Source organism: Tiliqua scincoides, chromosome 1 (genome assembly GCF_035046505.1).
Source record: "Tiliqua scincoides isolate rTilSci1 chromosome 1, rTilSci1.hap2, whole genome shotgun sequence".
Lineage (NCBI taxonomy): Eukaryota > Metazoa > Chordata > Lepidosauria > Squamata > Scincidae > Tiliqua > Tiliqua scincoides.
In genome coordinates, this window is record NC_089821.1 from 226,826,816 (window position 1) to 226,853,407 (window position 26,592).

At 42.4% G+C, this 26,592-nt stretch overlaps 1 protein-coding gene across 1 annotated transcript in view; it reads right to left on the minus strand.

The window, feature by feature from the left end:
* Positions 1–26,592, minus strand: part of GALNT2 (polypeptide N-acetylgalactosaminyltransferase 2) — an 85,438-nt gene that overhangs the window by 8,879 nt on the left and 49,967 nt on the right. Inside the window, exons 3-13 of the mRNA XM_066611420.1 lie at positions 19,954–20,107; positions 16,796–16,894; positions 16,633–16,700; positions 16,079–16,144; positions 12,123–12,244; positions 10,289–10,376; positions 5,364–5,451; positions 3,863–3,966; positions 2,151–2,277; positions 504–596; positions 193–276 (exon numbers count right to left, since the gene is read on the minus strand). Coding sequence (XP_066467517.1) covers positions 193–276; positions 504–596; positions 2,151–2,277; positions 3,863–3,966; positions 5,364–5,451; positions 10,289–10,376; positions 12,123–12,244; positions 16,079–16,144; positions 16,633–16,700; positions 16,796–16,894; positions 19,954–20,107 — 1,093 coding nt within the window. The remainder of the gene's footprint in view (positions 1–192; positions 277–503; positions 597–2,150; positions 2,278–3,862; positions 3,967–5,363; positions 5,452–10,288; positions 10,377–12,122; positions 12,245–16,078; positions 16,145–16,632; positions 16,701–16,795; positions 16,895–19,953; positions 20,108–26,592) is intronic.

Sequence of the window (26,592 nt, forward strand, 5' to 3'; positions counted from 1 at the left end):
TTTGGATGAATATAATCTAAAAAGCAGCTAGCTTACTTTTGGCAATACTTCTGATACACAGTACATGTCCTGATTCATGAAGACATTAAAGAAAAATCACCAAGTGAAATGAAGGTTCCAAGGCAAAGCTAAAAGCAATTTTCCTAGGATGACGTAAGTGATAGAGAACTCACCCTGTCATATAGAACTCACCTTAACTCAGGGTACACATTTTCAAGATACCACTTGAATGGTTTGCAGCTAAGTCGTTTTCTCAGCTCCATTCGGCTTTGAATACTATTGAGGAAAAAGTGTGGTTTTTTTCAGACAGCTATATTTCCAACTGGCACAGTCTAAGGATTGTAATTCTATAGAAGATATTATTTAACAACAACTTAAGTGGGGAAAATATAATCATATGTTCAGTTTTCATCGCATGCGCATCTGTTATAAACCCCAGACACCCCCCCCCCCCGAGTCTGAAATCTCAAAATGAAATGGAGGAATGTTGTGATTAGACTTACTTGCCATAAGGTACATTTCTGGCTGAAGGCACTGCTGCATAATAGAAATTTTTGTATTCATCCATCCAGACTTCTGCTGCCCTACGAGTGTTTCTGGAAATAATTCAAGAGGCATTATTTGCAATTGGCACAATCATGAGGCTCTCCGATGCCTTTGCTATTTAAAGTACTGTGGATGCTTCTTTCACATAAGACACAGAATAAGATGTACCAATGCCCCAAAAAAACAAGAATCAAAGTTAAGCCGTTTCATATTCCAATCCTTAACTTCTTTGGTTTGGGAAAGAGTTTGTGGAAGTATGCCATGAGAAAAACCTTTTGTGCCAAATGGTTTCATTTCAGTCCTGAGGTAGGGAACACTAAGACTTCTTAAAGACAGGCTGAAGATTAGAAATGTTTCAAATACTATTTCAGGCACAGAAGTAAACTACTCATTTGGCCTAAAGATTAAGTATTTGTCATTGTTATGCCCCTTTCCCCCACTTCATTACCAATTGTACAGAAGCAGCCACACTTGCTGTGGACATTGGGAATGGGAGAGAAGAGCATCCCATGCTCTTCTTAGAGGTTTCACCTACTCAGGACTGTCCCATTGAGAGTAATTAATCAAGCAAGCATTATAGCAGCATATTAACATGCTCTGTCTCCAGACTCCCCTTAATACAAGTTAACATCCTTCTTTAGCAAGCATTTAGCACCCTCCAAATCTCACTAGAGGGACTTCTAGTATAGAAGTTCTAAATGAGTGAAGTGCTGAACACCCTCGGCTTCTTGAGCACCACAGGTTAGCAGTCACATACGATAGTTATGAGTCATTCACTAAGAGTCATTCATAGTGACTTATGTAGTGTTTTGAATACAGCAAAGTCTTATCAATCCTTATGGCTTGAATAAATGTCATTTTTACAACAAGAGGGAACTAGCCAAAATGAATACAAAGACACAAAGGCTTTTTTTTGTGTGTGTACATGTTCTGAATATCTAATAGTATGCTTTTGGAGAAAGTGCAGAATAGCACAATGGTACTAAGAGCAATTACACTGGTACTCCATTTCCTTCAGAATTTAACTCATTTGAGTATTCTGACAGTTGTGCATCAACTGCAACAGCACCATCCATATACATGGTGTCTTAAATAACAGACATGTTCCTGTCCTGATGGGTTCACAATCTGAAAATGGACACAAAGGAGACAGAGGAAGAAGAGGAATCTGGTGCCAGTAAAGATGCGGAGGACATGCAATTGCTTCACAACTTAGCCCTTAGTAGGGTAAAGCAATTAAGGGCAGTTCCAAAAGCTTCATGAAAAACACTTCATCAAATTATTTGGATGAGTAATTTTAAGGAAGTAAGTGACATCCTATAGGTGACCGGGGAGGGAGCTCCAGGCATAAAGGGGTGGCAAACATAGAGCGGTTTGAAGGAGCAGAACTTCAGGTAGCCAAAGATCACACGCACAAGTGTGAGATACGAAAGAAAGAAGGCAAGGAGGGGGAAGACAACAACTTTCAGTTATTCTTTTAAAAAACAGTAAAAAACCAAATGAAAAGAATGAGATTTTACTGTTTGCTACTGCTGCTTCCTAGATCTTCAGGTAAGAACTAATCTGATTGTATCATTTTAGTTAAAAGAGTCTCCCAAAGTTACCTCGCAAACACAGTACCACTTCCTCCTGGGAAGGTGTAAGGATGCTGCTTGCGAAACACATGGCCAACCCTGCTGCATGGAATTATTTCAAGGCTCCCACCACACTGCCAGACGCGGAATGAAATCTCTGTCAATGAGAAACAAGCCATAAACCTCACAGGAAACCCCACAAAAGCACGATCACTCTGTTTTCCCTCCTCCCCAATCTCAAAGCCAGGTTTCTCAGCATATCACTAAACAAGCTGCAAACTTGCTCTTTCAGAGGAAATACTACCACAACTAGATCATGCTATAGGGCTAAAACCTGCATCATTGCCTTCCAGATCAGGAAGACCTCTGTCTTGCCTAGATTTAGTCTCAATTTATTAGCTTTCATTCAGACCCCAAACATTTCCAGGCAGCACTCCAGAACTTTGACAACAAACTGGTGGAAAAGAGAGACAGAGCTGGATGTCACTCCCATATTGGTGATGATTGCATAACACCAACTCCAAATACCTGGACGGTCTCCCCCAACGGCTTCATGTAGATGTTGAACAGCATGGGGGACAGAATAGATCCCTGTGGTATCCCACAATTTAGTGACCAGAGTGCTGAACAGGTGTCTCCCAGCCTCACCATCTGGGTCCAAACTGACAGGAAGGAGCTGAATCACTGCAACACCAGTGCCCCCAAGCCCTAACAGAGCAAGCTGGTCCAGAAGGACACCATGGTCAACTGTATCGAAAACTACTGAGAGGTCCAGCGGAATCAACAGGGACATGCTCCCGACTAACCCTCAGTGCAGGCCATCAATCAACCCAACGCAGTCCCAAAGTTCTGACTGAAACTGGATTGAAAGTGATCCAAATAATCCACTTCTTCCAGAATTCTCTGGAGCTGGGACACCATCACCTGCTCAACTACCTTGACCCCAAAAGGGATGTTGGACACTGGCCAGAAATTGTCCAGGACCACTAGGGCTAGGAAGGGTTTCTTCAGGAGAGAGCAGACCACTGCCACCTTTTGGGTTTCTAGCAGCGCTCCCTCCCTGAGAGATGAATTTACTATCTTCCTCACCCATTCAACCAATCCCGACAGGCAGGTTGTAATAAGCAGGTTGGGCAAAAGCAGGTCTCACACTCCAAAGAATCCAGTTTAGATCAATCCAAGATGCTATAAACAGAGCTATAAAAGTCATCAACTGATTTTAAACTAAGGTGCCAACTAGCATCTACTAGGACTGACAGTAAAAAATTAACTTAACTCACAGGTAAGTATTTTATAACAGATTCCTTAAAGTACATTCACATGCAGACAAAGTCCACGAACTCCTGTGTTCTACTTTACAAACACAAGTGTGAGAAATATTTTGAAAGCCCCATTAAATGCCAAAGCTGTCTTGGCGGCTGCAGTTTAATGAGTTTAGTTAAAACAGGAACAGCCTTTTTTTTTTTTTAAGGTTACAATCCTTTAATTTCTAAAACAGTTTGCTGATTTCTTACACAAAGGCTATTTAACTCTGCTCCCCCTCCACTTCAATTCTTGTTTTTCAACATAATGGTCAGATTTTTAGAAATACAGGCCTGTTGTGCTGAATTTTTGCCAGTAATCCACTTAAAGTATTAACTATCATTTTAATCTTCACCACACAGAGATCTGAATGCCATGAACTAAGAAAAAAAGTATTATTTGTTTCTCTTCAAAAGAATTCTATGAGGAAAGATCAATACCTAGATTTTCTCCACCCCACACGTCCATCATCATATCATACTTTCCTAGTTCTTCAAAATAAAATTTGTCCATCACAAAGAGTCCACCAGCAATCATTGGTGTTCTAGAGACAAGAGGAAAGGGTAGAAACAGCACATTAGATATCTGTAGAGAATAATCAGATATTCATACTTTTCAGCTCAGTCTTTCTAGTCAAACCAGTCTGCTAACTTCTAACCATCTGCACATATTGCCACACTGAAAGTCATTCTTGCATAAATAAATACAGGCGGGACTATTTTTGGTTAACCACTTTTCAAAACAAGCAGAATTTGTTGTTCTCAAAAATAAGTTTTACAACTTACCCCAAGAACAAATGTAGGACTTTGAATAACTCAGTAAAAAAAAACTTAGTAAGTTTTTTGTTTTCTGAAGTGCTTTACAAAACATGCTACTCGATCTCCTTCCTGTACTAAATATTTACACATTTGCATAGCTTGGATTATTTTGTTTAGGATATTCATGAAAGACAAGGGTTTATATAGGACATTCATGTTCAATACTCCTTAAGAACTTCTCAGATTCCGCTCTGACTTCTAAGATGTCACCAAGCATTTCCCATAGTCAACCTTAGCTTTCTGCTCCTAGTACTCAAATTTAGTACTTGCATGGAATACATACATTCCCTGTAGGAATGAGCACATACAAGTCAAGCTCATGTCCATTTAATAGCAATAAAATTCAAAACTGTGTACACAAGAATAATTTATGTGCTGACTTTTGTGATATTCAACAGCCTGCTATTCCATGTACACTAGCAAGTTACAAAGAATTAAAGTAGCTTTCTATCCCCTCTGGTGAGCACCATACTAATTAGGGAGCTTGTAGCAATTCATTTGCTATACTACATTGCTGCTGTGCTGGGCAATCCAATTACTACTGTTCTTGTAGAAAATATTTCAATCCTTCCCAAGTTATTCTATCTTTTCTTCCCCTTCTTGCAGGTGATACAGCTTCATCTTACATATTATTTTATATTTTATACACCTTTTATATTTCACAATAATCCATTTCATATGGTAAAACAATACACTCATTCCATGGCAAAATTCCAATTTGTTATAAAGACAAGGATAGAAGGACAATTTCTCTATATACCAGCCTACAACATCTTGAACCCAAACTTGCAATAATTTCTCACTGCACCATTTCCAATGTGGAAAGTTTTTCAAGGCCAGTCTGCCAATGCAACAGGAGATGTGCAACTCTTGAGATTTATTTATTTGCCATTTTTATACTGCTCTTCCTCCAAGGACCTCAGGGTGTTGTACATTGTCCCCTCCCTCCTTTTGCCCTCACAACAACCTTGTGTGGTGAGGCTGACAGATAGTGACTGGTCCAAGGTCACCCAGCAATTTGAACTGGTCTAAGTTCAGTCTAGATCTTCCAGATCCAAATCCAACTCCTGAACTCACTACACAAACATTGTTTGCATGGGGAAAAGTGAAGGCAGGTACATACTTTATGGGAGCAACTGGGTTTCCTTGCCGTGCTCTTCTTTGCTCAGGTGTCATGTAATCCCACTTGAATACCAGATTCCAATCAAATCCTAAAAAGCAGTAGGGGGAAAAGTCACTACACCATAAAGTTAAGACATTAACTTCCTTTATCTCCAATTTATCCCACAGCATTTCAAATGTAGCTACATCTCAGATTTATACAGGGAGAAATCTTGGCAATCTTTTTGTTGATTCCTCTTATAGTTCTCCCTGACATTAAATCTTCCTTCTTCACTGCTGCCAGACACTGGGTTGACGTTAGCCACCACTAAAGTTGTCTAATGATGATTTTTTCAAAATTTGCCTTAATGGTGAAAAATTTTATTTTCTTCCCAGAAGGCACACACAACAGGCACTAGGAATATACAATAGATAAATCACACCTAAGCCTAGTCCAGAAGCAATTTTTTTTTTTTTTTTACAGTTCTACAACTTTAATTACACAGGTCAACACACATTTTGCTTCCTTAAATGTTACACCAATTCCTGGGTATATTTGGGGTGCCAATTCCAAAAATGGCATCCATTTTGCGCGATCACGTCTAGTTTTAGAGACACGACATAGCCTCTTTAGTGAATGGTTCAAGCAGCTTCCTCATGAGGAAGCCTACACCATGGCTGCTTGAACCATTCACTAATGAGGCTATACTATATCTCCAAAACTAGATGTAATAGGGCAAAACGGATGCCATTTTTGGATTTGGCACCCCAAATTCATATCAAACCACCATAAAGTTTGGGAAAAACTTTTCTGACCCTCAATTTTGTAGGCCTGTGTTATTGTGCAAGAAGCCATTTGATGCCTTTAAGGTCAGGAGATTGTCTGTGAACACATACAGACAATACACAGTGAAAATGACCATCATTGGTTAATAGTGTCAGAATAATTTACAGAGCTTCGGCTGAAAGCTAAACTCTATGACCTCCTCTGTTAATGAAGTCCAATGATAAAATAACCTCTCAAAAAAGATGCGTACACCACTAGGCTTCTGATCAGTAACAAAGCAGAAAATAAAGACTTCTACAGTTTCTTCTGCCTGCCCGCACACACACCATTTATATCCCTTCTCTCCAGCTTTAACAGATTTGTATATCAGAAATGACATCCCAGTTACAGCACAACCTCAACTGCCTTTGCAGCTGAGATATTCTCAAAAGCTTTGGGGCAGGAACATTACACTGCAGTATATATGAGGGCAACATGCCACAATCACGAAGACATCTTTTAAGATAGTATATGTAAATTTCACGGCGCAGAAGACCTTTAAGCTAAACAGGAAGATAATAAGAGCAACGTTCCACAGTCATTACTGAGACAGAAGCGGCATTTCACCAAAGCAAACATTAGGGGGCTCTTCTGTAACACAAATGAAGAAACAGAGCACAGACTCAACAAGATTAAGGAAAACTAATCTGATATGAATGTATCAGCCCAATTTGATCAGATAAATTCTACTTACTGTGCAGTTAATAACAAACATTTGTTTAAGTCAAAAGCAAACATAGTAAAGTCTATGTATTTTCCTTCTTTCATAAGGAAGTCAATTCAACACAACCTGCTTTTAAATAGATTTCAATCTGCCCTCTTAGGACCAGGGAGGAATGTATCCAATCCTCAATGTGCCTATGTATGTAAGCACGTTAAGAAAGCTACCTTGTGAACTGATGGATTTGCGCACTAGCAATTATGCAAAAGGGATACTGCTGTGATAGCAAAAGTTAAAGATCTATAAAGCAACCATACATTGTCATGCAGCATAGACATTCACACATTACCTTTCTTCAAGTGATAGCTCACTCAATCAACAGATAGCAGTGATGTGAAAAAAATGTGTGTGTGAATTTGCTTGGCACTACTACAAAGATGGCCTCTTAAATATGACTACGGTTTTTCCTTTTATTTTTCTGAATCATTGCACTTGTTATAACATAATTTTTGTTTTTTAGAATCTAGGAATTTCACAGATTTGCTAAACTTGCCAGTTTAAACACAAATAAGCAGACTAATATGCAAGAGGTAGCTTTTGAAGTAAACTATATTATCAATTTAAGAATTGTTACTGTGTGTTCTCTTCCATCCCTTTTACAAAATCATCTTTTCTAGGAACCCTAGCCTATAACACCATTCCAACACACAACAGATGTGACTGAGAATTAAACCAATTTCTTATGATTCTTTAAATGTTGTCAAACATGAAGCGATATATATATATAATCTCATATTAAGCTACATGCACACAGAACCATTCCTTCACACCTTTTTGGGCTAGATACTGGAATCACCAATTTCAGTAGTTCCGTTTCTCCTTTCAGGGAGATAAGAGATTTCTGCTCCAACCCACAATAATTATTATATGGCAGCGCAATCCTAACTTGTGCTGGAACAGACAGACCAGCAGGCCTCAGGTGGTGGCACAGAGCAGAGCAGCCTGGAGCTGCTCTGTGCTGCCCTGGGAATAGGGCTAGGATCCGGCATAACTGCTGGGTCCTGGCTCCACCTCCTGCTCCCTGTCCATCCCCGGGAATGCCTGCCACCCACCCACGCCCACCTTGGAACGCCTCCCTCCCGTCTCCTCCCCACGCTCCCCCGACCCCTGTGTCGGCCGAGCTCAACGCAATCTTACCATGCCAGGCTTGAATCTGGTGTGAAGAGGCCAGCACAACTCCTTGCGCTGGCCTCCCCAACTCTTAAGTCGACCTTATGCCTTATGGCCTAATTGGAATGTGCCTTGCGATCCTGCCAGAAAACCATCAAGGAGGAGGCAGTTTGCAAATTCAGGGAGGAAATTCCACAGCCTGGTTGCTGCCACTAATAGAGTCCTTCCACTAGCCATCGCTTCCCTCACCTCAGAGGAGGGCGGAACCTGCAAGGGGGCTGCCTCCAATGACTGGGGGGGGGGGTTGGATTGCATAGAAGAAGCTGGTCTTTCAGGTAACCTGGTCTTATGCTGTACAGGGCTTTAAAGGCAAGTACCATCACCTTGAATAGGGCCCAGAAACAAATCAGCAACCAGTGCAGACCTTGGAGGAGCAACTCAACAGAATCTAACTGCTGAGCTCCAGTGACCATAAGAGCTGTCGTGTTCTGCACTAACTGCAGTTTATGAACCATCTTCAGAGGCAGCCATTTGAGTGCACTGCGATAATCTAACTGTGATATTACTAGGGAATGAATCACCATGGTAAGATCTGACTAATTTGACTGCGGCCACAGTTGGCACACCAGTCAAGCTGGGCACACTATCCAGGCAGAGCTGTGTATCTAGGAGTACTCCCAAGCTGCACACCTGTTCCTGCAGGGAACTGCAACCCTATTCAGGTGAATGAACCAAAACCTTTTGAACTAGGAGGACTTGTCCACATTTTATTTCAGTTTGTTGGCCTTCATCCAGATCCAAATAGCCTCCAGACAGCACTCCAGGTCCTTGACAGTAAGGAAATATAGTGTTTGGTGTCATTAGCATGCCAATGACACTTCACTCCAAATCCCCAGATAACCACTCCCAATGGTTTCATGTAAACGTTGAAAGGGATGGAGATTAAGATGAAACCTTGAAGCATTCCACATCATAAAGGCCAAGGTGCTAAAAAGAGTACCCAAGTACCACTTCTGGGACCCATCAGCCAAGAAGGAGTAGAACCACTGCAAAGTGCTCCCAAGCTCCAACCCAGTCAATCAGCCCAGAAGGACACCATAGCTGATGTGGCAGAAAGCCATTGAGAGGTCCATCAGGGAAGCACTGCTCCATGTCTAGTCCCCAGCACAGGTAATCCCCAGTGCAGGTGAAATCAGGATGACTAAACCAGTCTCAGTCCCAAAGCCACGCCTGGACTGAAAAAGGTCTAGAATTCCTCCACAACCCTCTGCAGCCAAGACACCATCACCCACTAAATCAACTTTCCCAGAAAGAGGAGGTTGGAAATTGGCCAAAAGTCATTTAAAATGACTTGATACAAAGAGGATTTTTTTTCAGGAAGGCGCATACCAAGTCCATTAACAGGCAAAACACCCTCCCCACAGAGATGCATTCATAAGCCTCATGATGCATTCAACCAACCCTCCCCAGGTCACTTTAAGCCACTCTGGGTAAGGATCAAGAGAGCAGCAAGACATACTACAAACGATCCTGTCAACATCCTCAGGCACTAACTTAAAAAGAATCCAAAAGACCTCGACCCACAGATTCCTCTGAGCCTTCAGATGCACTTGCCAGTGAGGAGTCCATCTACTGGTATGAACTGTACCCAAGCCTGCTTCTCAAATGACAGCCTTATCAGCACTTATTAAAACCACTGTACTAAGTTTGTGCAAGACAAGATATATGAAAGGACAAAGGAGTTCTTTGGCCACCAAGTTGTACATGGTCCCAATAACATGATCTCCCCAACATTCATTTTAAAGTCAGCTACGAGTACAAGTGATGTGCCCAACAGAGTGGCTGTGAATGCAACACAGAAAGCTTACAGGCTGCTGTACTGACAGAAGTTCTACCCACAATCATATTATGTTTCCTATGTATAAGTTGTATAATTTGAAAGATATGTCAAACTGATTCAAGATATTTACATGACAAAAATTGTAAGGAAATACTTAAACAATAAGAGTACAAAATGTTCAGGAGACGTTGAGTTCTGAGTGCTATATCAAATTTAAGCTATATTCTTAAGCGTATCTCCTGCTGCGACCTGTGTGTTCAGCATTTTAACTCAAGGGCAACAAAGCTATGAGCTTAAAAGTACATATTTCGAAGTCTGCAACATAAATGCAATATTCCATCAAAGCAGCTCAGAATTTCAACAGTGCCAATCAAGAACAAATACTAGACTAATGGGTTGTTTGATGTATTCACATTTGGGGGAGTTATATATTCCAGTACAGATACATACCTCCTTTTAAATCAGCTGATGCCCCCACATACTGGAAGTTGTCCATATTAATTACATCAATTATGGGAGACACAACCCTGGTCTTGTCCTGAAATAAATATTGAAACAAAACTCAGTGTAAATGTTCAGTCAGGGAAGGCCACTGAACTTTGACAGGGTCCTGTGAACAGATTTTCCCTCCAGATATAGGTCAAACAAGAGGCATTTTATTCCTATCACCCTTCCCTTTAAAAGTGTGGCAGGAAAACTGTCTCAAAGCCGAACTTGTCAACAGCTGCTATTTGAATTCAACTTGCCACTTTCAACAAAAAAAACTATGCTATTATTGAGAGAAGACAATAATGCTACAAAAGCTGTGGACTTATCTATTCGGAAATTATTTGGACTGCTTAAGAAAAGTAGTAAGTGGAAGTTACTGGCAGTTCCATAGGACAGGAAATAAATAAAATTGAAACAAAGATGTCTCTGGTGTAAAGAAAAATGCTATTAATCAAAGACTACTGACAAGTTTGAGGCAAGGAGAGGCCAAAAAACAGAGTCCAAGGCAATGCTGCCATAGTTGTACACTTGGTGAATACTCAAGAGACAATGGAATGAAAGGGCGTGGTATAGAAGCCCTTGACGTCCCTTGGTAAAAGACCATGATTTGTTGGCTAAGGTCTGATGGAGATTGTGAACATGTGCATACCAAAAGTCTACAGACACCATCAATTCCCCCTCAAGGAGGAGGAGGGATAGGATGTTTACCAGGTGAGACAAGAGACCAGTTTAGAAAAATGCGCCTGGGGGGAACATGATTGAGACGTATAAAATTATGCATGGGATGGATAGAGTGGTAGAGGGATGTTCTTTTCCCTCTCAAACAACACCAGAAACAAGGGACATCCAATGGTCATAACATTGAGTGTTGGAAGAGTTAGAGCAGACAAAAGAAAGTACAGGTTGTGCCTGATCATCCACAGATTAAATATGGGTCCCCCGACCTGCACCGAGTCCTGACCAGGCCCGACCTGAACCCTCCAAACAGGGGGAAGCCTCCCTGACCCTCAGAATGCCTACTAAGGCCTTCTGATGGCGAAAAACCTGAAGTGACTATATTTTCAACTTCCAGTTGCGTTTGGAGGGTTGGGTGCCACAGCCTGATCCAGTGGGGCTCTTCTTATTGTCACATGTTTTAACACAGTTGCTAAGTTTACTCAAGTGTCTCTGGTGAGTGACTCCTGGCTAAACTCATCAGGACTCATTACTTGTTAGCTGCCCTGGCCACAAATTAATGACCCGTGATAAGATTAAGAATGCCTCTGAGCTGGCTGAAACAAATTCCTCAAATGAGTATTCTAGTCAGTAGCCTGGGAATTCTTTTGGAAGTCCAGTCCGTCCCTGGACTCCCCATAGATACCAAAACCTGTGGATACTTAAATCCATGGGTGGGGGCTATCACCTACATTTGGGAGGTAGTCAGAGGTCCAGGGAGGCTGCACTTCAGGCGGCCTCGGGAACACCTTAGACAAGCACTAAACTAGAAGTGCATTTCTAGGGCATCCTGGAAGCCTTCTGAGGCCACGTGCAGCCTCACCAAACCACAGGCCATCTCCCAGATACAACTGGAAGACTGTTCCTATTACTTCCAGGGAGGTACGGGTCAAGTCTCCAGATGTTGCTTGAGATGTGCATTGGGTCAAATCCAGGGGTTCCAAATCTGTGGATAAGGAGGACTATCCTGTACTACTTAACACTGAGGATTGAAAACAGCCCACATACTTCTTCAAAAGGAGTACAAAATTCAAGGAGAGTAATTTTTATGGTTCAGTAAGCCATGCCCCTCTTAACTAACCTCAGCTACTCTCTCCAGAAGAGGTTCTAGCCAGTGCTCGTTGCATTCACAATGACTATCCAAGAAAGTCAGTACTTTAGCTTGTGCTGCATCTGCACCACGGACACGCGAGCGCATCAAACCTGAAAATCAAGAGCACATGGTAACCAATTACTTGCATATTCAAAATTTAGATAATGTTCATTGTTCAGTCAAAGTCTGCCACTGGCAGAAGCAAAATATAGGCAAGCTCTCCTCCTCTGGCTACCAAGGAATACCAGGGTAGGCAGACCACTGGTTTCAATCCTAATAATCTTACTGTTTATTCTCATCACAAGAACAACAAAAAACTCTACAGCAATATTGCCGAACTTCATAATGGTCTGGTTTAGAATAGAAATGTGGTACACTCATATGTGCCAGTATTCTGAACTGGATCATTTTCAGCCCTTTTCCCACCCTGTAACTGGAGATTACCTTCCTCTTCTGTGATTCTTTACTCTCTTTTTCCTGGTGTTTGGAATGCTGCTGTGGCACCAGAGATACAGTGGTGCCTCGCATAACAAAATTAATTCGTTCCTCGAGTCCTTTCGTTATGCGAGTTTTTCGTTTTGCGAAGCGCGTTTCCCCATAGGAATGCATTGAAATTTAATTAATGCGTTCCTATGGGCAAGAAAAGTCAGAACAAAGTCAAATTTGGTGTACAAAGTGTTTATTAAGTGCTCTTTAAAGGCATACACACTGTACTGAGGATTTCAAAAACGGGGGGGGGGGATGCTGAGTGGGGAGCTTGAAGGCTTTAATCCTGTGCACACTTTCCTGGGAGCAAGCACAATGGGACTTACTTCTGAGGAGACATGCACAGGATTGCGCTCTAAGCTGGGGAGGAGTACAGAACAGCTGCACTCAATTGCTTGCTTTTGCCGTGATCATGGGAGGAAATGTGAAGGAAAAGGGGCAGTGAGAGGGTGAATGAGCGATGGGGGGGATGCTGAGTGGGGAGTTTGAAGGCTGTAATCCTGTGCACACTTTCCTGGGAGCAAGCACAATGGGACTTACTTACATAAACTGACATGAAGATCCTCCCCTTACTAGGGTGAACGGTATCATAAACAGGCATGAAGATCCCCCCTTATTAGGGTGAATGGGATCAGGCTTGCGGGGGGGGGGGGGAGGCTGCGATGGCAGGTTGCTGGGGGGGGCTTACATTCAGATGCTGGATGAGGTGAGTGAAGGCACCCCTCCCCTGCTGTGTGAGTGTGGGGGGAGGCAGAGCATCTGTGTGTGTAAGAGAAGGGGGCAGCCTGTGTGTGTGAGAGAGGGGGAAAAGTGTTTGTGCTGCAGAGAAGTTGTGATGCTCCAGGCTTGGGGTGGGGGGAGAGAGAGGCTGCAATGCTCCAGGCTTGGGGAGAGAGAGGGCTGTGATGTTCCAGGCTTGGGGAGAGAGAGGGCTGTGATGTTCCAGGCTTGCAGGGGGCACAAAAACGGGCAGGAGCAAGAACGAGCAACCCCTGACAGGCACAGGAGCCTGCCCTGTGAGTGAGTTAGTGAGGGGTGGTGAAGAGAGCATAAGTGTGTGTGTGAGAGGGAGGGAGGGATGCTGACTGACCCGCTGCTGCGCGAGGAAACCCCAAGAACTCATCATCCTTCCTTAGGGTGAACTGCATAAACTGGCATGACGATCCTCCCCCCTTCCTTAGGGTGAATGTGAGCATAAACTGGAATGAAGATCCCCCCCTTAAAACAAACCAAAACAAACAAACAAAAATTATCTTGCGAAGCACGGGTCATAAAAATTCATTGTGTGAGTCACCAAAAATCGCAAAACGCTTTCATTCTGCGAGTTTTTCGGTGTGCGAGGCATTCGTTATGCGAGGTACCACTGCACAAGGAAGTAATTTTCCCATCTTCCTTGTTCCCTCCTTTCACACCCTACTTCAATAAAAGAACTTCAGTAAAGACGTACTGGATCATATAGATCTGGATTAAATCCCAGTTTAAACAGAACAAATGAGATGCATTTGAAATTAACATGACTTTTAAACACAGGGGTGGTCGTGTTATTTTAGTAGTACAGGGTTATTTCACAAAGATTATGACAGGGCCATGATGCTAACTACCACACTGCACACCTCAGATTTGTTAAACTTGAAACAAGATTAAGTTACTAGAAAAATCTCTCACAAACTATGTTTTCCCTTAAAGCAAGGATAGCCAACCTTTCTACTTTGGGGCTTCTGAACCTTTAGCAATTGTATACAGGTGGGAATTTCAGCAGGTGCAAGATAATCAGCTGCACCTGCTGAAATTCCCCCCTCTATATTTAAGAACTATGCCACTGAACAAAGGATTTATTCCAAATTAATAGTATGATTCTACAGATTTAATGATTGCTGCTTTCTGATGTACAAAATAAGAAAGATTTAACTACTGTACTAGCTATGGACTGTAAACATGGAAAAAATTTCTATTGCCACCTCAAATACACTATATGGTACATGTTTATATGAGTTTCTTAGAGGATATAATTGTTATCTAAAATAGGCATCACTTGTTTAACACAGGAGATGTTCATGAAAATCAGTGTGTACTTCAAAAAAGCGTAAATTAAAAAGTAAAGGGAACACACACAAAGCCAGACAAACATACTGGAGCCCCAAGAACATACCACATTATTTCAAAAACTAGCATGCTTAAATTAGGTTTTGATATTCATTTGGAAAGCAGATTACTTCAAAAACATGGAAATCAAATCTATGTAAATCAAAAATTGCCTGCATAGTCTAGACCAGGGGTCTCTAAGCGCCGGCCCGGGGGCCAGATACGGCCCGCAGCAAACCTCTTTCTGGTCCGCGACCAACCTCTTGTCCTCTGAAAGCCTCTGGCCCACTCAACTGAACATGACCAGAACTGTGTTCTGATTGTGTCTGGAGGGTGTTCTGAGGGCCAGAGAGGTTGAATGAATGAGCCCATTCATTCATTTATTCAGTCATCTAAGTTCCATCTCTAATTTATTTATTTAAATTTTATATTTAAATTTTTTTCCGGCCCTCCACACCACACCAGATATTTGATGCGGCCCTTTGGCCAAAAAGTTTGGAGACCCCTGGTCTAGACATCCATGGAAAATTATTAAGCAACAGCTACTCTGTAGATTTCTTTGCTGTTTCATAAGTTAGTAATCTTTCTTTACTTGTTACAAACACATCCAGGTCAATTTAAAGGACCTTTCCTCTACCATTAGAGGAGAAAACACTAGCGTACTTCACAGGTTATGAATGCATTACTGCTTGCTTTTTACAGCCTTTGTCAGATACCTATGATTCTAAGGGCGCAATCCTAACCCCTTATGTCAGTGCTTTGCAGCACTGACATAAGGGCAATGAAGCTCCGAGGAAAGGGAACAAACATTCCCTTACTTTGAGGAGGCCTCCGTGAGTGACACCCAGCTGCAGGATGCAGCACATGTCCCACTGGCACCGCTATGCCAGTGCTGGTAAGTACTGACATAAGGAGTTAGGATTACACCCTAACTTTAATTCTAATTCTCACTGGAAAGACTGGTATCCCCATCAGAAACTTCTCATGGAAGACACCTACCACGTAGTTCATTTCAGGATACACAACTGACAGGCTCCAACGCATGATAGTACAACAAAGCAATCAGACCGCTAACTTTCCACACCTAACTTTTAAAGTCTTTCTGCATAGTAAGCTGTTGATTTAAGAAGGGCACCAGTACCACAAAACTGGAGCATTTAGAAAGCAATTCAGAGGACTGAACAATAAAGGACTATCACAGACTAAACAGCCTTCTTTGTACAATTTATTACATTTCTTTTGCAACTGATGCAGCTACATATAGCCCTTGTAACAGGATTCGTAGCAGGATTCATTTGCTTCCATTGTTAACAAAAAGTTAACTCTGCCTGATGTTTTAATCTTCATATTTTCCCCAGCACCGATACAATTCTTACCTTCCCGACGATCATTTCGAAGTGTTCGCACTTTTTCAATTTTACCTAGGAGAGCACCATCTTCAGCTGGGGAGGAAGGCGAAGAACATTGGATATGCTTCTATTATTTGTTTATCATTTAATCATCTTATCTCAAGAAACACAAGATGAAAAGTTCTTTTCTGTCAAATCTTGTACAACTGTCAAATTTGAGGCCTATGAAAAACCTGACTGCCACCTTCTTTCTGAGATAAACCTGCTTTACATGAGCAATATTTTCTCACACTGTTGAGAATTTCAGCTGAATACAGCTGGAAAAGATGGAAGGCACACTCAGTTCATGCAACTAATTCCATTTTTACTTGTGAACACAGCCAATTTCACTTGTGACATAAGAAAGCAAATGCTAACTTGGGAAGGTGTAGGCAAGGAAAATCCTTGACAAATATGTACCAAGCCCAACCAAAGAAGAGAAATCCATCAGAGGAATTAGCAAGCTTTTTCATCAATTGCATTTAAGGATTCTAAATTCAAAGGCGCTTAAGATAGCCTTACGGGGCAGAATCGGTACTTACGATCATTGCTGTAGTCATCTACCAATATGATTTCCTTGATAAGATGGGATGGACTTTTTTTGAGAACACTAAACAACAAGAGATGAGATTAGTGCCCTCGTAACATTTGAAAATTACCACATTAAAATGGTTCTTTGACGGTGAAGAAGCACAACAAAAATACCTGACAACCGTTCGAAGCAGAGCCGATCTTGCCTCATTGTGAAAGGTGATTACTACACTAGTAGCTGGCAAATCTATCCGCCATTGTTTTCGTTGACACCTTAAAAGGGACAAACATTTTCAAATGTTAGAGGTTTATGTGCAGCAGCACTGAAGCAGACACTTCCATTAAAAAGATTCACAGTATGCTTCCATATGTCTGACAGCAACGATGTTTGTTCAAACAATTATAAACTGTTCAATTTCACATGCTAAAAACAAAATTACAATTATTCTTAAAAGATTTGGTTCAAAAGACTGGGTTCTAATTTGGAGAGAGGTCTGGGCTGTCGTATTTGGGTGGCATTTTTTAATACTGGTATTTATGAGCATGGCAGAAAGGATACATGTCTCATAGGATTCTGCAACAAGACTATTTGAGGCACACACACATGGATAAGTGAAAGATGGGCTTGTGATCCTGGCACTGTGGACAGGATGCCAACTTCAATTACCAAGCCTACATTATGTTCCTCTTCTGCCCACTTACAATCCATACTGAACAAAGTTTTATCACTCCTGCAGGGTCTGGCACAGAGTCAAAACTGAAAGAAAATGCTCAGATGGTCCTTGACAAAGATAGAATGGGGGAGGCAACTTATCTGCACTACGATGGTTTAAAATGGGTTTTAAAAGTATAATAATAAATGTATGCAACCAGGAGCAGTTCAGGGCAACAGTCACTTATATTTAAAATCCAATGCTACCAATAACTGCAGAGTATTCCACCAAAACAATTCATTTGCTCCATTTTACAGTGAAGCTGAATCTAGGTCCAAGTGACTGAATTGCCAAACACTTCTAAACCTGCAGGGCCTTTATAAACTTAAGCTGCTTAAAAGTCTCACTGGCAACAGCACTGAAAAGCCTAGTTAATCCTTTGTTTATTCTTCTTCAGAATTTATCAGAGCAGGTGAAAGCATTTCATGCGTTTCTGGAACTCTTAGCACATGATACAGACGTAGAGAACTTAAAAATTATTCTTTGCTATCCTTAAACCAGGTACTTCTGTTGTTAGTATAATTTGTACATGCTACAGATCTTTAGGTATTTTAAAACACTCAATAAGCTTCACTACACCAATTGATTGGCGTTCTAGTTTTCAAACTGAAAACTTGAGGTCAAATTTCTGTTTGTTCCAGCCTTCTAAGTATCCAAGAGACAACTGTTTCAGCAAGAAACAGCAATGGGCCGAAGAACAGGGAAATACAGATACCTTATTTTGTTTTTTGTCACACACTTAAGTTTGGGAACCCAGAACTGGAATTCTGAGGTTAATATTCACACTTAGTTTCATGTTTATATGGGGAGAGCAAAAGGGGGAAAGAAAACAAATAAGTATCACTTAAATGAAGAGGTTTGACCTGCTAAGAGAATTGCTGGCCTACTACCTTTAAAACCCAACGACTTCATCTATTTCCTTACAATAAGCACACATTAATTTAAATTTCTCTGCTCCATAAATGTTACTCCAAGATTTTACTAATGAGATTCATTCCACCTGCTAGGATTGTGCGCGTTACACTTCTAGATAAGCACCCATTCTACCATTATATGGATGAGTGCCAGCACCAGCTCCATAACTTCAGAAACTTATATTTTTCCACTTTAGAATTATAGTGCAAATACTGTAGAATGCTTATTACAACCACAACAGATGCATCTGAAATCTCTCTCATATATCATTCCCTCTTATATTTGGGGAGCTTACCACAGATAATTTATAGCCAAAAAAAGGGTTGCACATTGCCACCCTACACTATAAAAGTACTGTATAAAATCTACAGATCTACTGTGGGGTTTGATCACATTATACTGCTTTAGTTTATTATTCTGCAAATTAGCAAAGCACAAATAATGTCAATATCTAAACATTTAATTCAATCAATATGGAGCACGACACCATGAATAAAGCTCCAGTCAATATCAATGTTTAGCCTACTCCTAACAGATACCAAGTCTGACCATCATTAAAACAAATTCCAGATAAAAAGCTCAAAACATTAAAGTTTAAACAAAGAATATTTTCTTAGTCTATGCAGCTAGCTTGAGTGATGAGATAAATACAAACACTTCCATGTCAGTTACATGAGTAAGGTGACCAGACATAATGGAGGCCAAAGTGTTTATATCTTTAACCAGCGTTCTCAAATTCTCAGAGAGAGTTTGAGCCACAGTAAGTGTGGGAAAAGCAGCGATACAATGTGCTAGATCATGCTGCTTTGGAGGGGTGCAGAGGCTTGCTGCCACTTTCCAGAGCCTGCTGCAGCCTCCCAGGGGTGCAGGGAGCCCCATGCCAGACTCCACAGAGCTCCCGACACTGCAGAGACCCTCAAAATCGCACCACTTCTGGTTTCACAAATGCAAAACCAGAAGTGGCTGCGATCATGATTTTGACTGTCTCCTCATGTTGGGGAGCCCTGCGGAGGCTGGGAACAGGGGCTCCCCACACCCCTGGGAGGCTGCTGCACGCTCTGGTAAGTGGCAGCAAGCCCCTGCGCCACTCCAAAGCAGCACGATCTAGCGCATTGTGTTGCTGCCTTTCCCCACTCCCACCCTTTAAGGGGGCAGAGGCCATGGTTCTGTGGCTGGGGAATCGCGATGCCATAGTTTGAGAACCACTGCCTTTAACCATTGTATAGAAAAGGGAATTTTGGCAAGTGTTAGAAGCAATTCCACACCACTTCACTATTTTGCCAAGAATTTACTAGTTGTATACGCTATACATTGTGCCTTACTGAACCATCTAAAATATGGAGCACAGTGTGCCAGCAGGACTTCCTTGTCACTGCTTGCTACCTTTCTTAGGGATACACTGCACTCTATCAAACGAAGAAATATTTCCTCTCAACTCCTTTTCCTACCACGTTGGGATGCCCTGTGTGGGAAAAATAAATGCCAGGTAGTCCAACTCTTCTAACTGTGTGCAAGGGCAGCAGCGAGCACACCTATTTCTATCCAGCATGAGGATAGCCAACATCTTGTATAGCTCACTAGCTAGGCACATACTTTCCTAACGTATTGCAAGTTCAGGCTTTATACACACACACACACACTGGTAGTCCCTGGCTTGGGGACTACCATACATGAAACCTATTTAAAGAGCAATTTGGTACTTACTGGTCATGTCTAGTATCTGGTACATTTCTGTCCATTCGAAGTTTATCACTCTCCACTTGATTAAACTTATTACGGGCATATGGGTCTTGACCAGCCTTGACCATGGTAACTCCAACATAAGCTTCCTGGTCAAAGTCTTGCCACCTAACTTTTCCTAAGAAAGAAAAAAATGTTAGGTTCAATACAAAACAATCTGATTGTCTTACAAAACAACCTGCCATGTAAAAACAAGTACAGCAAAGCTTCAAAATTGCAGAAAGACAGGTGGCACATCTTTCCTTTAGAGTGTCTTTAAAGGATGACCTTCCAGCCACACAAAAATTGCACAAACCGAGGGCACGGACAAGATGCCAGCACACTCTAGGAAAGTATCCCTCCAAATTTCAATGTGTACCTTATGCTTAGCTCTAAGCAAAGCACACACTAAGCCAGGGGTCGGCAATCTTAAACATTCAAAGAGCCATTTGGACCCGTTTTCCGGAGAAAAGAAAACCTTGGGAGCCACAAAACCCTTTTGACATCTAAAATGAAGATAACACTGCATATATAGGTTTTTTTTACCTTTACGATCTGCTGCAAGCTCCCCTTCCTGTGCTAACCACACAATATACTTATTGTCAAGATAGATATATCTTGACTGAGGGCCCAATCCTATCTAACCTTCCAGCACTAATGCAGCCCAGACGTAAGGAAACAAATGTTCCCATACCTTGAGGAGGCCTCTGTGACTGACTCCCCACTACAAGATGCAGTGCATGCCCCATTAGAATGGCTGCACCGACACTGGAAAACTGGATAGGATTGGGCCCGGAGACGGCACTCTGAGGCACACACAGTGTGACCAGATGTCATAACAATAAAAGAGGACAAGTCACCCCAAAATGTAGGATATTGAAGAAAAATGTAGGACCACAAAATAAAAGCTTAAAACACTCATCTACGTATATTGATTATATATTGATCAATATATAGATTATATATTTATTATATATTGTATTATTGATCTCATGTGCCTAATTTAAAATTACTTATTATTGAACTTAAAACTGTATTACATATAATTTATTAATTACAAGAGGGGATGTGTTGCCTGCTCACAGGGAAAAGCAGGACAATTAAGTTCTTTTCCAGGACATGGGGCTAAAAAATAGGACATGTCCTGGAAAAAGAGGACCTCTGGTCACCCTGGGCACACACTGCGACAGTGCATGCTAAGACGGCACCCTTGAATTTAGCACTCTTCATTTTTCCCAGGTCAACCCCCATCTTTCTTGCTCCTGAAAGAGCACCCCTTTCTAAGGCTCCCACAGCCCCATCTCTGCCCTCCTGCTGCCCATGGCACCCCAGAAAAGCAAGGTAAAGATGGAGTTACACAGGCAGCCCTTCCACAGCCTCCCTCTTCCCCACCCACCCACGCACCCTTGCAAAGTCAACACTCCCCCCCTCCCACTGCTCTGCCTCACCTATTGACAAGACAAAAGTGAGGTCATCCCCATTGCCTCACTGTGCCAAGCCCCACCCCACAGCTGTGTGCACAGGAGATGCCTACAAGGGGATTGCAGGTGCCTTCTGCCCTCTCCTGGGAGCTGCCCCTGCCTCCCCCCACCCAGGCAGCCCTGCCTGGGCTCCCCCTCCTGCCTCTGCGCCCCCCACCGACCCCCCACTGGAAGCCCACCCACCTGGCGCCCCCACCCCTTGCCAGCCACACTCAGGGTGGCAGGAAGCCAGGAGGGGAGCCTGGCTGCTGTCAGCCACACTCACCATATACACAACGTAGAGTGCGCACAGCGCATTACGGGAGCAGGCAAAGCCCCAGCACACCATCTTCCCAGGCAGGAGCAGCCAAGCCCCCCTTTCCCTCCCCCGCAGCACAAAACAATCTCCCGCTCCCCCCAAGGGGAAAGCAGCAGCAGCCCGTCCTGCACAAAACAATCTCCTCCTCCACCAAGGGGAAAGCAGCAGCCGCCTGTCCTGCCCCTTTAAATCCCAGCCTGCAGGAGCCAGAGCAGATGGCTGAAAGAGCCGCATGCGGCTCTAAAAACACAGGTTGCCGATCCCAGCACTAAGCAGTTGATACACAAATCAAAAACCTAATGTATTTGCTTGTAAAAAACTAAAGGGACTCTTTATCAAAGTACTGTTGCTTAACACCATTGATGAGCCACTGAATTGCCTTGATTTAAATCCAGCTAAGTTACTTGAACATGGTGCAACTAATCTGTTCAAATCCAACTACAACAAGCCTTGCTGATTCATTGAATTTCAGCAGGCAGATCAAAACAAACTACAAAAAGTAAGATTCCTCTTGAGCCTAGAAACACATTAAAATGTTTCTGCATGAACAGATCTGAGGTATGTGCATGGTTAAACTGCATATTTCATTTATGGCTGGTCTGATGCACTTGAGAACTAATTCAAGAGGGCTTCTTCCACAAGCTTCAACTCCTGAAGTGCCTAGTTACACAACACACCTAAGGATGCTCCAGCAAGCACAAGACATTAAGAATCATAAAGCTGGAAGGAATTTTCAAGATCAAGTCCAATCCCTTGACAACACAGATAGTCTGAAACTACAACAGCCCTGATAGAACAGTGGCCAACTTCTGCTTAAAGACCTCCAGCAACAGAGAATGTACCACCTTCCAAGGCAGTTCTACAAACAAGCAGTTCTCACCATCAGGAAATTCTTTCCAGTATTTATAATTGCTCTTGTATTTTAAACCCATTTGCTCAGGTTCTATCCTCTGAAGAAGGGCCTCCAAAACCATTTTCAGTCTTCCTTTTCTGATCATCTGATACTGAGCAGCTATATCAGCTCAGTAGTTCTAACACAATGGAGACCAATACAACTGCCTTCCAATTGCTCAGAAAATAGTTACAACTCAAGGTATGAGGTCAATATATCAGCTCCCAGTACATAAGAACATAAGAACAGCCCCACTGGATCAGGCCATAGGCCCATCTAATATAGCTTCCTGTATCTCACAGCGGCCCACCAAATGCACCAGGGAGCACACCAGATAACAAGAAACCTCATCCTGGTGCCCTCCCTTGCATCTGGCATTCTGACATAACCCATTTCTAAAATCAGGAGGTTGCGCATACACATCATGGCTTGTAACCTGTAATGGACTTTCCCTAGAAATGGGGATTATATCTGTTTCTCATGTATACTTAAATTAGATTTGCCAGGTTTGGACCCAGAGTCTATGCCTGCAGCTTTCAGAGTTCCAAGGCAGAAAGACAGTGCAAAGCAGCAGCAGAATCTAGAAAGATGTCACCTTTCACCTGTCACCTTTGACAGATGTCAAAGTGGCCAACACAAAGGTGAAAAAGAATGCTAGCCACTGTGTTTCTCACTAACACAGCTACTCGTCTAAACTCCTCTGCCAATTTAGAGAGAACATTCAGACAACAGTCAAAGCTATTTTTCAAAGACCAAATTATTAAATAATTCTGCTGCCAATGAACAGCATTTTGAAATTTTGGTAATTAATGACACACCAATACTAAATTATACATATTTTGATACACTTTAGCATCACTGAAGTCCTCCAGCACTACTTAACCACTATAGCAAATTATGCCAAAAATTAGGACAGTGGTCTTCAACCTTTCGCGCCACTATCCGAAATAACTACATACTAGACCAGCAAACTATTTTGCAGTGGCAAGATTTGGCCCTTCCAACCTTGCCAACCCATCACTTCCAGCCTATCCTCTCACAATCTGTTTGGCTAGGCACCACCTTCTGCGCTATCCAACATCAGGGGTCACAGAAGGTAGCCAAGGCCAGGATTGCAAGCAGAGGCCCAGCCTCTGTCATGTCCCTGGCTCTTCTTCTGGGGTAGCAGAGTCTTCTCTTGCAGTGAGGCAGCTACCCACTCTGATCAACCACTCCCAGCAGCCAAAATGAAGCCAACAGGTATAACAGCTGGCCCTGCCAATTCTGGGTTGTAGTAATCACATCCCGGGCCACCCAGCTTTCATGAGCGTGTCGGTGCCATTTCAAGGACTCCACAGGCTCCTCCAGACACTGTAAAATAAGTGAGAGATGCTGCCACAACCCCCCATATAGGGTGGGGTCACGACCCACAGGATGAAGATTAGGGCTTAGACCTGGGGTGTCAAAATAAGACCTGGGACCTAGATGTGGCCTGCAGAAGCTTTTTATTCAGCCCTCAGGCTCTCAGCTGCTGAGTAGTGCTAAGGTGTTACTGCTATTAAGGACAGCCCACATGAAAATTGGACTCTCCCATATCTTCAAATTTGATCAAGATTTGTGTATTTCTCTTCTGCAGCTAATGAGTTCCTAAGTGAAAAGTGCTTATTTTTGGTTATGACCTGTTTAATGACATCATTTCCTGCCTAATGACATCACTTCCGGCTCTCAGCAGGCACCATGAATGCTGTTCAGCCCTTGATTTGAAACAAGTCTGACACCTCTGGCTTAGACTCTTGTACCAAATAAATACTGGAAGAAAGACCCACATGCATCTTCTACTCAACTAATGAACTCGTTTAGAGGTTAGAGTACACAGCATAATCCAAAATGAAGTTCTTTTGATATAAGCAAGTTACAAAAAGTGACTCAGTAACTGAAAAATATGTTCTGCTTCCAAAGCACATTCTCTAAGCATGAGGACAACTGGATTTCAGTGAAATGTGATTTAAGAAAGCAGTTATTTAACAGAACCGCCATTAAGTGGAAGTTTGCTACCTAAAATTTATCCAGACCCTCTATTAAACTCCATGGTATGGTAATCCTAACACATTATTTCTGAGACCAGTAGAAAAAAATAGGTCACTCACTGAAAAAATGGGTTATTGTTTAATACCAACAGGAAAGGACTTTACATAAGCCAGGGTTTTACTTATGATACACCTCATTTGCATACCATGTCAGGTATGAACATTTATCTTATATAAACCTTTTGCAATAAGAGGAACTTTGCCATCAATACTTATGACAACACAGACTACTGTTCCAGTGTGGATTGGGAATTTAATCCACAATTGCTATGGATATGTAGTCAGCAAGAAGGAGACTAACTACAGTTTTAATACAAGAGGGAGCTACACTCACTCACACTGCTTCAGGCACTAGGCATCTAGTTAACTGCACTGGGGAAGAGAAGTTGACACACTTGAAAAGAAGAATTTGGGTCAGTTATTGCTAGTTGCAGTTTCACTGTGTCAGCAAAGAGATACTGCAAACACCTGAGAGAAAAGAAAGCATATTTGCTCATTTTGAAGAGGATGTTTATAAGAAAAAAGTCTGAATGGCTACTAGAGCACTGATATTGATTCTTTAAATCTCTTCCAATCTGTTCTTAACCTCCCCCTACATTTATCTAGTCCAGTGGTTCCCAAAATTACCAAGATCATGGCGCCCTGTGATCATAGAGCCCTGCTGTGGCGGCGCCACTGCCTGGCTCTCCCAGGTGCTGCTATCTTGGATCTCGTGTGATTCATGATGGTGGTGCCTTGGATAACCAGTAAGAGGCTGCTGTGACACGTAGGCTAGCCATGTAAGTTTGCCATGACACACCATTTGGGAGCTACTGATCTAGTCCCTCTCTGCACTTATAAGACTAGGTAAAGGCAGTCTGTCTCTAAAGTAATAGCAAGAGAAACTAAGATTCAAAATAGGAGAAGTGTTAGAATAATAATAAGGCAAGCTACATTACAAAAAAGAAATGTCCAATCCTGGGCTCGGCTCGCCAGCTCACTGCCAACATGCACTGTTGCAAACGTGCCGTAAGGTACATTTGCGGGCCCTAACACCGGGCGAGCGACTGTGGTAGCCCAGCACTGGCTGCTGCCAGGTTACCAACAGGCAGGCACCCAACCACTTGCCGCTTGCGCAGACCACCGAGCGGCAGAGGGGTAAGCGGGGGCGTGGAGGGAGGCGGCCTTGCAGGGAGGCAGGAAGAGGGCGGGGAGGGGAGGTGGGACTTGTAGAGAAAGGCTCCACTGGATCCAAAGCTTCTGTGTTGGGCTCACCGCTTAACATAGAGGCACTTGATTTACCACAAACCTTTTTGTTGGTGGTAAATTGAGTAGCCCCATTGTGGGGTACTGCATTTACCTGGGGGAAGGGGACAAAAGTTCCCTTTACCCAAGGTGCTGCCCGTGGCTGCTGAAGTGCACAGGATGTGGCAGCAGCCATTTTTGTTCCACCGCTGCCCTGCGCAGATCAAGACAGGGTTGTAAAGTGGGTGGGTGTAAAGGGAATAGCTTGTGCTAGGAAAGCAGAAAGTGTTTGTTACATAGAGGGTTGAATTTGGTTTATTTACCCTGTCTTGACATCAAAAACACCCTGACTTTATCAATATTTTTCATTTTAATGAACAGAAAGATTAAAGTTTATTAATTACTACTTTATTTAAAAGATAAATGTATGGCCATAAATTGTTAGCACAATTTAAATTACAGGTTCAGCCTCATTATTCGTGAGGGTTCCATTCCAAGAACTCATGTGGATGGCAAAAAAACGCACTAAAGCAAATCAATTTAAAAAACAAAGGTGATTAAAATCTCTCCAGTGATTAAAAACAGCCTTGCTGACCTTTTGAAATGCACACAGAGGCAATCATTCTCTCTCCAGGTTCTTAGGCTTCACTAAGAGGCAGCAAT